Below are 15,944 nucleotides of genomic sequence, written 5' to 3'. Positions count from 1 at the left end.
GCAAAGAACCAATTACTTTTTTTCTTCTATATTTAAGGCCATAGTTTCCCTAAGGGTTCAGTTAAGAACTGCATGTATTATTTTTTGCATATATTAAATATTAGGCTTCAAGAAAGGTGGCTATAGATTAATATAACTCTACTCACTGAATAAAGTACTTTAAAAACTAGTTTGTATTTCAGATAGTGAACTTATATCTTGCAAAAGAACTAATTAAATATCCAGAAACAGAGTTATTTGTGAAAAATGCCCATAAATTCTAATTTTTTTTAGTGTAATTTAATTGATTCATAACAGATTGGGCCATTGCTTAAACAAACAGAGACGACATGGTCTAGAGCATCAAGTGAAGAGAAAACTTAGTAGCTATTCTGTTAATTCAGATCCATAGACAGGAAAACTAGAGAATTTATAATATACAATTTAGAAGGGATTACTGGGGTTGACTGTACTCTAATTAGCAAAACTAAATAATTATGACTTTCTCCCTTTGTTCTGATAACTTGGTTTATACTTCCATTGATTAATTCAAGAAACCTATACATTATTATCAAGCGAATGGGCTAAATAATCTTAAGTAAAGCAGGGTCTACAAGTAGGAATCTAAGTCATGACAGACCTCTTTTATTCTGGGCTCTGAAACAGCCCAATCCATTGTCAACCTAGTACTTCAAGCCACAATAAGTAGTCCATGAGAGGTGGGACTCAAGATGATACCTATTTGCCCTTCTAGTTCTTAAGAGTAAAGGTTTGACTAATGCCCAAAGGGTAAACATCCCTTAATCTGACACAATCAGAACCAGTAAATGGTCAAATGATAGAAAAAGTGGTCTATTTTTAACCGAAACATTCATCACCAATCTTGATATAGGACCAAGGACTTTTCTTTGAGTTCTGTTCTGGGAATTGGAATTCCAGTTTTACTTTCCTATTTAAGCCACGCTAATGCTGCATCATCTGAGATTTCCAATTTCAGTTTCCTTATTTTGGAGCAATAAATAGGTATTTGCAAAACAATCTGAATGCAGATTCCTTCTCCATTGTCACTGTAGTCCTCCCCTCCCCTTGCTAATAATCTTTTCAGTTATCTCTCCACATATAATTCAACAGCACTCTCATTTTGTCAATTCATCTCTGTGAGTCTTTCCAAAGCGTCAGGTTCGTTTTCACAGGAGTAACTAACTTTCTTTCACACTTAATATGTCATTTAGATCATGGAAGTTTGTATATAATAACATGTGGCTGGAAGAAGCTAATTTGGGACCAAACCAAGACCTCTTGGCAAATGTAAAACTCACCAGAGGGAACTGCTGAGTATGCATGGGTGTCACCCAGTAGGTTTCAGTAATGCAGCAGGGAAAAAAACATATACTCCTATAAGGTATCCCAGACCTGTTGCATCTGAATCCCTTGAGAATTTTTTTAAATGTCTCAGCTTATTCTTGTACACATTCAATTTGATAAACACTGCTGCCATATTATAGAGTAGTTGCTAACATTTAACATAAGGGGAAAAACTGCCATACAGTAGAACAGCAATTTCCAGGGTAATTCCAAGAGAACCCTGTTGAAATACACTCTTCCTTCCTGTCACTAGTGTAGTAGATATTTATTGAGTTGCAGTTTTAATTTTTTTTAATTAAAAAAAAAATCTTCCTGGTATCAAAATTTCTTTCCTATGTGAGGGTAATTCCCTGTGCGCTTGGTGGAAAGCAGGGCTTATCTCCCCCACAGAAGGTGAATGGATCTAGGTATTTTGTTCCTGGGGTACAGGCACATGACCTAAGTTCAGTCAATTGGATGAGCTCTCCTAGGACTTTATATCTGAGAGAAGTGAGGCAAAGATGTAGGGGCAGTTCAAGATTATTCATGCTAGTTGTGGATTAACATTCTGGCAATGACAGCAAGTGTTAAGAGACAGCAATGCTGCCGTGGTGGAGAAGTATTCTCAATGAAGTGGTGGCAGTGGGAGTGTCTGAAACATCAATGTCCTAAACATGTTGCTAAGCAGAATCTTGGCAGTACTCTATGATACTCAGCTTCCCTTGGTTACTGCCTTCTTCTCAATGTTTTTCATCACTTCTGTAAACTATTACATGTACACGTAGTCATATATTTACATATATACACACTTTCAATAAATGAATGTTTTTTCTTAAATTAGATAAAATTAGTGTTTGACTGGTACAACCAAATGTACACCTTCTTTGAGTCAGGTACCTGGGGAACCCTTTTGACCCTCTGATACCCATGGCTAAGAGCCATGGGCGAATGCATCTTCTTTTAGAGTTCCCAAAGCAAAGAGCTGATGTTTCTACTATTTACAGTAGTTTTGCTCCCCAGGGATGATCCTGGGGTACTTTAGGGTTAATGACTGAATGCATAAGAAAGTTTTCAGAACTAAGAAGTATATGGAAACATATGTGACAAAATGTAACAACATGGCTGAGTTTTATGGGTTTTGTCTTCCATTCAAATAGCAAATATAAAATAATATGATGATACTCTTTTGGGAAAGGTCTCCAAATACAGCAATTTATTTTTTGTATGTAGCAAGCTAAATGGTTTTTAGTACACAAAGGAGAAATAGTAAAAGATGAGCTACTTCTGAAAATGGGCAGGAGAAATTATCCTTCTCATGAAAATTTAAAGAAGATATTTTTGTTATCTTCAATTTGTTTTTAAGGTAAAGCAATTTATCAAGGTGAAAAAATTCTACCATAATAAAGATCAACTGACTTAAGTTGTATCAGCAACTACCCCAAATTAAGGTTCTCTCTTAAACTGTGATGAAAGAATCCTAGTCACTGATCTTCAGCCAGAATCTAAGTATCTGTAATTTTAAGCTGATTTGTATCCAATTTGGGTAGAAATGGATATGAGTGTTTGTCTTACATAATAGCTTGCTGTAGCCTACTCCTTGAATCATGTAGCATATGGAAAATGTGTTTAGCTTCTTGTAGAATTTCACAAACCAAAACAGAATCTATTTCTATGCACATGGCTTGTTTACAGTCATTATAAAAGTATTACTGTGTTGCTTACTAGTTAGAAAAAGCAAATGTTGGCACATTGCAGACTCCACTGCACTGGTCTTTAAGAAATATATGTATTGCTTTTGAGTTAAAAAAAAAAAAAACAACACAGTAATTGCATGTCTTGTGCTTTAGACCCAAACATTATTTTTAGGATGTATTTTTATGCTTCCACATGATCACTCTTCTAGATATTTTATACTAGTTATGGCTGAAGTTTTATGTAAATATATTAGATATTGTGCTCATGCTTAAATGAACTGTCATTGAGGGATTAATACTGTAACCTTTATGAGCATGTTTTATTAATATCTTATCATTAAATTGAATATTAATAACATTTAACATTTGATAAACATAGAATGTGTATATAGGAATGTATTTCATGCCAGTGGGTTTTGAATATGTCAAAAGGTCACTATGCCAGCCCCCCACATCATTAAACTTACTTCTCATAATGTATTAATTGCACTGGTACAACACATTGAAGGGGCAGTTCTGGATAAAAATGATTGTAATATCTTTGTTTGCCAGCATGCTGAGCAGTATGCCCTCAAGAAACAGAAGTGTTTCATACAGCTTTTGAAAATATTTTTGCACTCTTAAATTCTGGAAATATATTTGCCATTAAATGATTTATAATGAAACTGAGAATTAGAGGAAGAGAATTCAAAACTATGAATATTATGAGAGATGATTAAATATTTTTATTATACTAATTTGGTTAATCTTAATGGTAAAGCAGTATAACTTGCCTACAAAGGAATACTATTTTAAATGATTAAGTAATTAAAATATACTTTAAACTACTTTTATCCTCAAAATACTAAACCAGTTTTTATCTATCTACCTACCTATTTAAATCATTTACCAGGAATTTAAATATGTTTGATAGGTATCCTGACAGTAAAAACCCACCCCTTTTTTTATGGCAATTAAGGATTATGTTAACAGGAAAAAGTAACTTTTGTACAGCTCTGTCATGTAGGAGAATACATGTGACCATCTGAGGCAGTTTCATCTTCATCTGGGAAAGTTCCATGGCTATATCAAGCTTCCTCTCTATTAGTTGGTTTCTTTTACCACCCCCTCCCCAATTTAATAATAAATATAAAACTAATAAAACTTATATTTAGGGAAACTTTCATTAGGTGTTTTGCTAATTCTATTTTGTTTGTCATTTTGATATAATAACAATTTTTACACATAAAACACATGTACATATGTCTATGTAGATACATATATAATTGCTTATTTTAACATGGCACAGTGGCTACTTCTGAAAAGCTCTTTAATTGTATGAAGGCTGTGGAAATATCAAAAGGGAAATCTCTATTTCAAGGAGTACTCTCCTTGTAAAAGTAGAGCCACATTTTTCTCAGAGTACAGCTCATAGCCAGATCATTCTCATGACCCACTTGCCTCTTCATCTGGAAGATGTTTTTCTCCCTCCTATATCCAGGGGATATATGCTTCTTAATACAAAGTTTATACCTGAATTCAAGGATATTTGGAATATAAAGAATATCCTTCTTGCACTGCTCTAATTCATAAAATGCCAAGTATATTCATAAGTACAAAGATATTAAGGATATTGGATTATTAGGGATAGTTCCCATTTCAAATAATAGGTTTTGAAAAAAAAATTACTGAAATAACCTCTGAGTTCAAGCATCTTCTGCTCCACTGCCACCCACCATGTACTATTATCAACTGAAATTTTTCTCCAAAGACACAAAATCTATTGTTTTGAAGTGAGTTAATGCTTAAAAGGCAAAATAACCTGAATTGATGTAGTTTACACGGACATTAGAGGGTCTACGAAATTTCCATCACTGAACAAAGCCTGATAAAAATGTAAGTCAGTCAAATCACCATGATTGAAGACCTCCTATATTCACAACACTGAATTAGACCTGATAAAGAAGGAACATATTTCTCAACGCTGATATGTAAAGCAATGATATTATAATATATCCTTGAAAATATAGGGATCAGGGTCCCACAACAGAGGAGAAAAGATGCTGAAAAGATGGACAAGTGAGTATCTTCAGAAACCAGTTGGATATTTAAGGGAAAGAAATGACTTGCAGAGTTCTGTCATGGGTGATTAGGTAGATTTCAGTGTCCATTCACCACCATCAGAGTACAGAGTGGGAAGTTTAGGAGAGGCTGAAGTAGTGAAGCCTGGATGAGCTAGGAAACAATGATCCAGAACTCTATATAAAACTGAGGTCAGTGCTAGGGTAAGTGAAAATTAACTAAACCTTGCACTGTGGCCCTTTCAAACAACTATCATTGTGTAACTGACATCTTTGTCAATTTTCATCTGGACTAAGTCGTTCTCTAGGCTTTATATTACAACCAAAGTAACTATTCCAAAATAAAATCTAATAATCTTTCTTTCTTGCTTAAAAACTTTCATTGGTTTCCTACCGCCCATAAGAAAAAGTGTAACCTCCTTAGCTTGGTACAGAAGGCCCGGTAGGACGTGGCCATGGCTTGCTCTGCCAGCTCTTCTCCTACAGCTGCCCACTGTGGCCTTGCACTCTGGCCATACAGAAACACTGGCATTGATCCACTAAGAAGAGCAAGCTGTTTTATAAATCCATACCTTTGCATATGCTATTCCTCCTACATAGGGTGCTGTCTCCACTTTCTAGCTTGTTTCCTTTCTTATACCCTTGTAACTGGTAATTCCCATCATCCTTCAAGATGAAATTGTAATATTCTCCATGATAAATTTTTCCAGCAGCAATCCTTCTTCCGTTATCACTGGACCTTACATTTCTAATATGACAATTAGACAATTATTTTAATCGTTTATATATCTGCCTCTCTTATTAGACCATGAAATTTCAGCTATTTCAGGTGGTTTGGGTTGGAAATAAGTCAAATGATGCAATAATCCATAGCTTTCTACCAAAATGTATTCTTTCTATCTATCAGTGAATAAAAGGAAGCTCTTTAGAATTGCCCACGGCCAAATTCCTCTTTCTCAGATATTTGGATAAATTTCAAGTCACCGTCTTATTACACACACTCTACTTGAGAAGAATTCTAAATGTCAAACATATACAAAGGGAGAGATAATAGTATAATGAATCCATTACCCCATTTCAACAATTATTAACTAATGGTCAGTCCTGTTCTACCTGTGATGTCCATAGCTCCACTCTCCTTTTTCCTTCCAAATATTCTGAAGCAAATCCCAGATGTAATAACTTTTCATTTGTAAATATTACTGTATATTTCTAGAAGATAAGGACACTTTGAAAATATACTGATGATACCATTATCACACCTAAAATATTAACAATTTCTTAATATTAACAAATCCTTAATTAGTATTCAATTTTGTACTACTCATTTTTAAAAATTGTTTGTTTGAATAAAGACCTAGTAAAGTCTATACTGGATGGGTTGACATTTCTTTTAGTCTAAAGCAGCAGTTCTTAACTGGGGGCAATTTTGCCCTATAAGAGACAGTTTTGGCAGTCTGGAGACAGTTTTAGTTTTTACAACAGCTGTGGACTGAATGTTTGGGTTCTCCCAAAATATGTGTGTTAAAATCCTAAACTCAATGTGATGGTGTTTGAAGATGGGCCTTTGGGAAGTAATCCAGGTTAGATTAGGTCATATACAGGTGGGGCCCTCATGATGGGACTAATGTCCTTATTAAAAGAAGACACGGGATCTCTCTGTGCTCATGCACAAGGCCATGTGAGGATATAACTAGGAAAAGGCCTCTCATCAACAATCCAACCATTGGATTATTGTTTAAGCTGCCCAGTCTCCGGAATTCTGTTATAGCAGCCCAAACTAACTGAGACAACTAAAGGAGGGGTGCTGCTAGTACCTAGTGGGTGGAGGTCAGGGATACTGCTAAACATCCCACAATGCACAGGAAAGCTGCCACGATAAAGAATTATCCACCCCACCACCCCACAAATGTCAATAACACAAGGTTGAAAAGCCCTGGTCGAGTGGTTCCTCCTTCACCTATTTATTACAATTTATTCATTGAATAAACTGGGTCATTTGTCCTACAGGATTTTCACAGTATTTTGCTGATGACAGACTGTGGTATCATTTTTATATTTTTCTGTCCCTTGTATTTATTAGCAATTAGATTTAGAAGCTTCATCAGATTTAGATCAATTTTTTAGCAAAAATAATTGATTTCATAGGTAGTATTGTGTACTTCCATCAGGAGGTACTTACTGTCTGATCCTCTCTCATCACTAGAGGGAACTTTTGATGATCAATGTCTAGATCCATTAATTCAATAGAGGTCCCAAAATGATAATATTGTATTCTTATAATTTCTTAATTTCTTAAAAACATAAGTTTCTTGGAAATATTTTTTACAATGTTTGATATGAAAATAGCATGGTGCATAAAACATTTACTCATTCTGTATTTCTTTTCAGAAATATCCTGTACCACCTTGATGGGAAGACAAGCCAGTTTTCAATACTCCTGGAGGCTTGGGAACACTGCAAGTCACTTGCATCAAATGAGACCCTTCAAGAAGCCCTGTCAGAAGTATTGAACAGCATTAATGCAGCTCAGGTTTACTTCAAAGCAGGACTTGATGTGTTTGAGAGTGTCTTAGCTGGAAAGAACTGAGAAAACTCTCAGCATTTGAAAACATTTGTTTACAATTCCTCAAGTGAAAGCTCTAATCTGACTAGATTTTCTGACATTGAAGACTTTTTCCCTCCAATGGCTTTTGATATAAGTATAAAGCTATCCTTCCTTTGTATTTTTTAATGTATGTGTAAAAAGAGCATTTTGTACATTTAATATTTTTTCTTATATCTAGATTTCTGATTATGTAAAAGCAAGTTATTGAAATAATACTTAAGATTTATCTATTAAAAAGAAATCTGCTGTATCTATATCTATAGATATATCTATATATCTATAGATATAGATATATCTATAGATATATAGATATATATAAAATATTTGGGGGGGGGAATTTTCCAAGAAGTTCTGGACAATCTTCGCTCCTATGGATAAAACACGTAGAAACAGAAATGATTCCCTATGTTAGAGCTTTAGTGACCTAGTTTCTGTAATAGAAATGAAGAGTTGATATGGTTTCAGATTAACTTTCACTATCAAGTATTCAATATGAAGAACGAGTATTCTGACTGAGTGATTGGTTGACCAAAACCACTTTGAATGTGACTATTTTATGAAGTGAAGTGCCTGTTAGTAACACAACTAGATGTAGTAATACACTGGTTATGAAATTGTATTTTTTTAAGTATTAATGAAAAAAAAAAGAGCCATAAACATTCCAGGGGAAAATCTCAAGGTAGCTGCACAGAGCAATATAAATGTAAATTTTTTTCCTAACAACTTATAAGGTGACTAGCTTTGAAATCCCTAATATGTCTCAGTTGATTTCGGGAGTGATGTATGTCTTGTGAGGGAGAAAATATTTATTTCTTCCTGTGCTGTTTCTGTTGGAAGCACTGAAATAGAGCTACTCTAAAATGAAAGCATCTCACATTGCTCTTCCTTCATGTACTTTTCTGAAACTCCTTGCTGTAAGGCAGTTTTCACAGAATACCATATAATTTCCACAGGAAAGTAGCAAAGTTTCTCTTTGAAAACCCACAATATCTTAAAAAGCATCAAATTGCTATTTCTGCCACTAACAAAAAGGACTCCTTATGAAAGAAATAGTTATTTTGATCAACGAAAAGCTCCTTAATTCTACAAAAAATCTTTTGATGTTTTTTCCCTTCTTTATCCACATGTGACTAAGGTGACAACGTAGAAAATATTCATGCTTCTACTTTTAGGCAGAAAATACAGTGTTACTATACTTCAGTTCTTTTCTCATGTTGAAAATGAAGCTTTTCATACTGACATTGTCATTGAATGGCCTTAGTACCCACTATTCCCCGAAACCACAGAATTCCATTAGGTGTTTAAACTTTGAGCTTACCTTTAGAAATTGATTTGGTATTTGACAAAGCAATTCCCCTTAGGAAACATATCCTCAGAATATTTCATGTGGATTGTTTTTCTCTAACACAACATTGGAACACACGTCCCCATCATACGCCTCCAGAGCAACTTCATAGACAGTGTCTATAGGTCTAAGTCTTCACTCTTTAATGGATGAACATAAACCTAATCTTAGTTTAAAGGGAAACTGAAGTTGAAAGGAGAGAATTAATCAGCATTGATTGATTTATAAAGGTCAGCTGTTCCTACCATAAGTAATGCTTATACGCTCAAGGCAAAGAAGAGAATTGAGGCAATTAGCTAGATAATTCAAGCAGAAATCCATTTTCATCTGAATTGCCTGTGTGCACATGTTTTACATAAGAAATGAAACTACCTTATAATATATATTTCGTAAACAATGCACTTGTGTGTCTGAAAGTATCTGCCATGTTGAGGAGTGTGTATAGGAAAGGGCTAAAGAACCAAGATCCCACAAGCCTCAATGTCAGTGCCCTCTCTTGCTACACAGAAAACAGCAGAAAAGAAGTGGGAGAAATACACATATAGTTGCATGTCAGGTCAAATAATAGAATCCCTTATACCAAAGGATCAGAAATAGTGAATCAAGGTTCAATGTATTCATTCTAGTTCTTCCTTTGGAGCTGAATTTGAAACAAAGAAAGACAAATAATTATCAGTTAGGTAGTTTATCATTTTACAACAAAATCCTAAGTAAATTCACTCCCTTAGTTTCTAATAGCATTGAGAGCACAAAACACTTGTGTTTGTATATTTTTGTTTAAAGACTGTGTACTTAGCTAAACCACACTGCACAGATCAAAATCTCAATATTCTGTATTTTTTACTTCTACATTATATGGTATTCGCTACTTGAAGACTGAAGTTAACTCTGGACTAACATTTTTATTAGTCTATTTAAGAGATGATGTGAAGAAACTAAATTATAATTAAAACAGATGTCCATCAATTATATAAATGCTGCTCTACATCTTTGACTGCAACAAACCTCTTAACTAAGAACATTACTGCTGTAGTCTGATTACCTCAGGGTTCCTTTAAATTTATATCATTTAAATTTTTCCCTAATAGATCCAAGTAAATAAAATCCTTTGCACATTAAAATAACAAGTGTTTGCAGTGAATTGGTAGTAGGTTTAAATTGTTGTTGAGATAGCTGGGTGCCTGGTACTTCCCACAATCCTTCATACGTAGTATTGTACCAGGACATAATGAATCATAAATGATTATTCTCCCAAGAAAATGTGGCAGATGTGCACCACTGCAATTTGGGTTCAGGCAGGGCACACGTGGGATACAACCCTTTGTGAAAAAGTATAGATTCCAGAGTAAAAGGAAGCCTGAGACATTCTGATCTAAGCCCTAGAATGTTACCTTCAGTCGGGAAAGCATCAGCGTTCCCATCAGATACACTAACTGCATACAAAGTGATTAAGGAACTGGGGTAGAGTCACATATTCAGTTACTAGCAGAAGTGCTGCTAGAATTTAAGCTTTTCTGCTTTCTCATGCAGTATATAACAGGGTTATAAATGTTCTTTTCCAGTACACTCTATATAACCAGCCATTCTATCAGATGATGTATGGGCTGGAATCACTGCTTTTTAAATGAAGAACTAGTTCATTCTCTGACTATACCTAACAAACGAAACTGTCCCAGGGAATCCACGCAAAAGGCACAAAGCCTGGGTACTTGTGGGGAGGTGGAGAGTCTCTGCATGACACCAGCAGTCAGGAAGGAGGGTATTAAGTAAAATGCTCTTATGAGAGGACATTTTAGCCCTATATTAAATCAGCAGTTTAAATCAGTATTTCTGATTTGGGGGAAGAAAGCCTAGGAATCTTTGTCTTCAAGCAAAATTTCCCAAACGATCCTTATGCATACTGAAGTTTAAGGATTTCTCATCTACATTAATCCTGGGTCCTGAGAAAACATCACTTGTTGATGTACTAAAGAAACTGAAAAGTCACAATAATAAGAGACGCCTACGGCTTTGCTGTGAATGGCACCATTTTAAAAAGAGGGAGAGAGAGTAACCATTGTATCTCTCAAAAAAGACGCAGGCACAGCTAAAGTCTGTGCCTACTACAGGTCAGGAACTGTTCAAGATTTAACCTATTTGTTTTTTCTAATGAATCCTCACGACAACTCATTTAAAAAAATGAGGAAACTTGGTGGAGTGGCTTGCCCAAAGTTCCACAGCTATAAAGACTGGGTCCAGACCTGTGTTCTTCACGCTGTGTGCTGCAAAAAGTTAAGAAACTTTTGATTATAGAAAGTGATATGATTGAAATTTTTAATGTATTTCTGCACCACTGATCAGACTATGTCATCTGCCATTTCACTGGTTTAATGGAGGAGTTTGAAGAAAGAAACCTATGCCATCATTCCTCATTATGGTAGCCCACCCCAACAATGGTGGACATATGTAGGTAACTTAGATCTATAAGAGCATTAAATATAAGTGCACCATTGTAGAATACCATGACAACTAGATGAAAAATTATAACAGACCACAAGCTACATCTCATAATTTCCTCCGCAAAATATCCATATAATTTCACTGTGGGAAAAAAAAAAGACCAGGTTCTGGGATTTACAACCACAGTTTTATATCCTCCTTAAAACACAGAATAACTAATTGACTTCTTAAATTACATAAATATTCCATATATAGTAGCTTTCCCCCTTGCAAAGGTAGGTGTTACAAAAATAAAATGATGATCCGTTACCATCTGTCCAATGATGAATCGGCATCTTTGCCTCAAATGAAAAACTATTTTTGTAATTAGTAGACCTAGCCAAAAATGTTCTCATGAGATATTCTGTGTTGTATGTAATTACTCCAAAAATTAAGCTTTCTCTGTGGGTAGCACATTGTCATCTCATTGGTTTAAAGGGCTATTTAAATGTGCCTTAATTACACGTTCCTTCAATAGAAAGGAATTACATTTTAAACTGCTAATCCATGTGTTGAGTGGAAGGGAAATGGGTCTATATATTCCAAAAGATAGATCCGCAACCTAATGGTTCAATCACAGGAGCATGGATGAAACCCAGGAGAAAAAAATAGTGTGACATTTGAGCAAAGAAATATTCTACCTAGGTGCACTAGTGAATCTGTATTTCTTGCATGAGTTTAAATTGGTAGTTTAAAAAAGCCTCATTAGAATTGCTATTCAGAAAGTTCTCAGTTTTAAGCACCCCATTAAGTATAAATATTTTTAAGCTAAGTGTGTTATTATATGCAATTTAGAATTTCAAGTGATGTAAATTTAAAGTGGAGTTGCAAAAGAAAGTTTTTAAATGTCACCAATTTTGATCACCACAATGTCCACTGAATTTTCTGTCTTCCCTTTCTAAATATACTCTAGCAATGGGATTAGGATTTTTTTTTCTTTTTAATCCCGAGAAAGTAATTTTAAGATCTAGTCTTCTCAATATACATTTATCTGTTAATCAGCCAGAGTTTTATTTCCATAATAACATTCCATTACCCTTCAAAGATGTACACTGAAGTGCCTTTAGCATTCCTGGGACCACCAAGAATCTTGAGAGCTTGCTGACTGTGAGATGACATATTTCTTAAAGACATTTATAGTTTCATACTCAGATTGTATCTGAATTTACAAAGCAAAGGATTAAATTGAGGCACTTTCAGGTAGCATTCAAGAGAAAGCTGCTTTCAAATTTTAATATGTTCTGGTTAGCTTGTGTTTGAATTATATAGTTATATAGTTTTCTATAACCAAAATGGTAATTTTGATGTTTTTAGCCAAAATACAATCATCGAGGCCAAAGAAAAGTATGTCTACTCTAACTCCTTAAGCAGGATCTGTCAAGAATTAACTCAGTTAATTGCAGTTAATCCAGGGCCTACATCTAGACAAAGATTTAAGGAGTGTAGACAGAGTCTAACAGTATTCCTTCTAATTCCTTAAACCAATACGCACTGAGGTAGCTTTTCTCAGAAGGAAGCAGATTTTATTTTCCAGTTGCTAATTAATATGTACCACCTCAGTCCCAAAAGGACCACACAGGTGCCTGTACCATGCCATATGTCATGTGCTTTATTCCAGCAAGCTCAAGAGATTAATATACAATCATTATTATGAATTATTATGTTGTATTGAAGTTAACGTAGGTCTTTTTTGTTCTAATTAAAGTACAAACTTGGCATCTGAACAGAAGCTTAGCTACAGAAGTAGAGTTAGTCTCTATTTTAATGAACTACGTCTATTTTTCAATCCAAATGTGTAATTATTTAATTATCTGGCCTGCTCAGTAAGTTTAACTCTCCAATTTCTTCAAACAATATTTATTCAATATAGTAATGACACAGACGGACATTCCTTGGAGTGTGCTTTATCTTTTGAAATTCTTAGCCATTGTTGAATCATGCTTTTAGTGTATGTGATAGTGTTTTATTAATATTAATAATGATTTGTCTACCTTTATATCAAGCTGCTGCAAATGGACTGCCTTATTCTGAAAGTCAGAAAAAATGCTATTGCTCTATAAAGACAAGTTTATCATATCTGTTTAACAAGAAATAAAATATTTTATTACACCATTGCAACTAGTCTGCAGGAAACAAAATGGCCAGATGGTTAATAATTCTATTCCAAAGATGTTATAAATAATTTCATTTATTAAGCTGAGATAGGTCTCTATTAGGTGCTTTAGTATTTACATTTCACACAGGAAGGTTTAACGGCAACTATATCCCACATATTCAGACTGGCTACTTGGAGAATATGAATACAATTGTATTCAGAAAAGAAAAGAGCTTTCTAGGACACTTTGAAGGGCTAATTTGATTTTACAGACATCTAGAAAACTCAGCACATCACTGATAATAGTTTCAGATGTGTCTGGAATGTTAATATAAACCATGCATTTTTTTAGCCATGTCAGTAGTATAGCAATATTTAGATACATGAAATTTTATAATGAATAAAATTTCTCAGTTGTATAATAAAAAATATAGCCCTAAAATAGAGAATGGTGGTGAGCAGATTTATAAATTAACTTGGGATAAAATCTGGAGCACAATTTCTCTAATTAAATTTGCTTTGATTAAAAAACAAATCTCTTTCAAGGGGTGTCCCAATTACTAAATTGCACTGAACTGTTATAGTGTTGAGTATTCTTCAAAATAGATTAACATCTGTGATTTGGAAATATTTTCATTGTAAAGAAATTTATTGTCAGTGTCTTTGCTGTGATTGATTTTGAATGACTGATTTAGAGGCATGTGTCTGTAGTTTCTTAATTACTATATAGGGTTGAATGCCTAATTTCTATAATGTGTGGATGCCCATCAGGAATCCAGTGCATTCTATATTTAGATCAATTGTGATTTCAATTTATTTTACAACTTTTTATGTATTATTCACATGATTCAATATACAGCTTACTTAAAAAAGTATGTTGTGATTTGGAGTGACAAAAAATGGATTGGGACATCACATCCATTAAGAATATGAGTGAATATTTTATATTTTATAGTTGCTTAAATATTTGCACATAATTGAAAACACAGTACTATGAAATGAAGGCACCTTTTAAGGAATATTTTCTAATTCATAAATGCAATGTGTATGTACAGCAAAATGATCATATTTAAAATGCCCATTAAAAAAATATTAAATACAGTTGAAAATCACTGTTAACTGTTTTGTTATAAACATGCAAAATGAATTAGTTATTAGTATGTATTATTAATGAATTATCTTTATGTATTGTGTATTACACCCAAACAGAAATAAGCCTTGCTCAGGGAACACTCTAAGATTTTATCACTTTTTCTTTTTTTTCCTTCCATTCTTTTCTCAAACATGCAGTCCTCATATTGGGCCATTTAGGTTTGTAGTTTGTGCCAAGTTCTAACATCAAGTAGCAGCATTTGTATCAACTCCAGTGCTAAGGAGCTTTGTTTCTTCAAATTTGCTCTAAAAAATGTTGTCAGTTCTTTATTGCACAAAGGCATCTCTATTGCATGATGTAGCAGATTTCACTCAATTATTCATTCAGCAAATATTTACAGAGAGCCTATTCTAGGCCAGATACTGTATTAAGTGCTAGAGATACAAAAATGGTGAACACAGTTTTACCTTCTAGGACTGCACAGCCAAATAAAATATAAACTTCAGTTTAACTATTGGCAATACTAGATTCAGAGGGACTCACAGATAGTGTAGTTTATCACAAGGATAATGACAGAGCAGAGATAGTTTAAAGGCACCATGTGTTCAGGCTACATACCTAACTCGCTGGGCCTTCCTTAAGGTTCATTAAGACTAAAGCAGAATGTTCTTATCTCCAATATCGTTGCTGTATGATAACTAACATTTATTGGGGGCTTACCATTGCACCAGGTATACATATACACATACATAAAAATTTTGAAAAAATAATATGTATTATGTATATGTATATTCTACAGAATAACATATTATTCTAACCATGAAGTAAAATTTAAATATACAAAATTATATACATATCCATGAATAGCATATATGTATTCAAAGTATAAAACTACAGACTGAAAAAGTAAATATCTAATTTGATTCATGGTAGGAGGGAAACAAGTGCTAAGGATAGGGGTACAGAGTACAATTTAACAGTCATTTCGTTTTTTACAGAAAAAGGAATTGAAGCACATACAATAAAATGGAGGAGTGCTAGATAAGATTTTCTTCTCATTTCTTTATATCCCCCTCGTCAGTTTGGGTGGTGGATATATATGTGTTTGTTATGGAATTCTTACTAGTTTTCTGAATAAAAAATAAAATTCTCAAAGTAACAAATTCCTAATAAGATAATCTGATCCTGGAGCTCACACTTATAACCACTACCCTAATCTGCCTTTCTAAAGGACACAATTTTTTAAAC

General features: G+C 34.0%; 1 protein-coding gene across 3 annotated transcripts in view; it reads left to right on the top strand.

Annotated features, from left to right (window-relative positions):
• Nucleotides 1-14,702, top strand: part of NAALADL2 (N-acetylated alpha-linked acidic dipeptidase like 2) — a 1,063,610-nt gene extending 1,048,908 nt beyond the window's left edge. For all 3 annotated transcript variants that reach the window (XM_060011115.1, XM_060011116.1, XM_060011114.1), the window contains one exon: nt 7,469-14,702. In XM_060011115.1, coding sequence (XP_059867098.1) covers nt 7,469-7,667 — 199 coding nt within the window. In that variant the 3' untranslated portion in view covers nt 7,668-14,702. The remainder of the gene's footprint in view (nt 1-7,468) is intronic.
• Nucleotides 14,703-15,944: the final 1,242 nt, after the last annotated feature.

This window comes from Delphinus delphis, chromosome 4 (genome assembly GCF_949987515.2).
Source record: "Delphinus delphis chromosome 4, mDelDel1.2, whole genome shotgun sequence".
Classification (NCBI taxonomy): Eukaryota; Metazoa; Chordata; class Mammalia; order Artiodactyla; family Delphinidae; genus Delphinus; species Delphinus delphis.
This window is presented reverse-complemented; position numbering and strand designations above follow the sequence as displayed.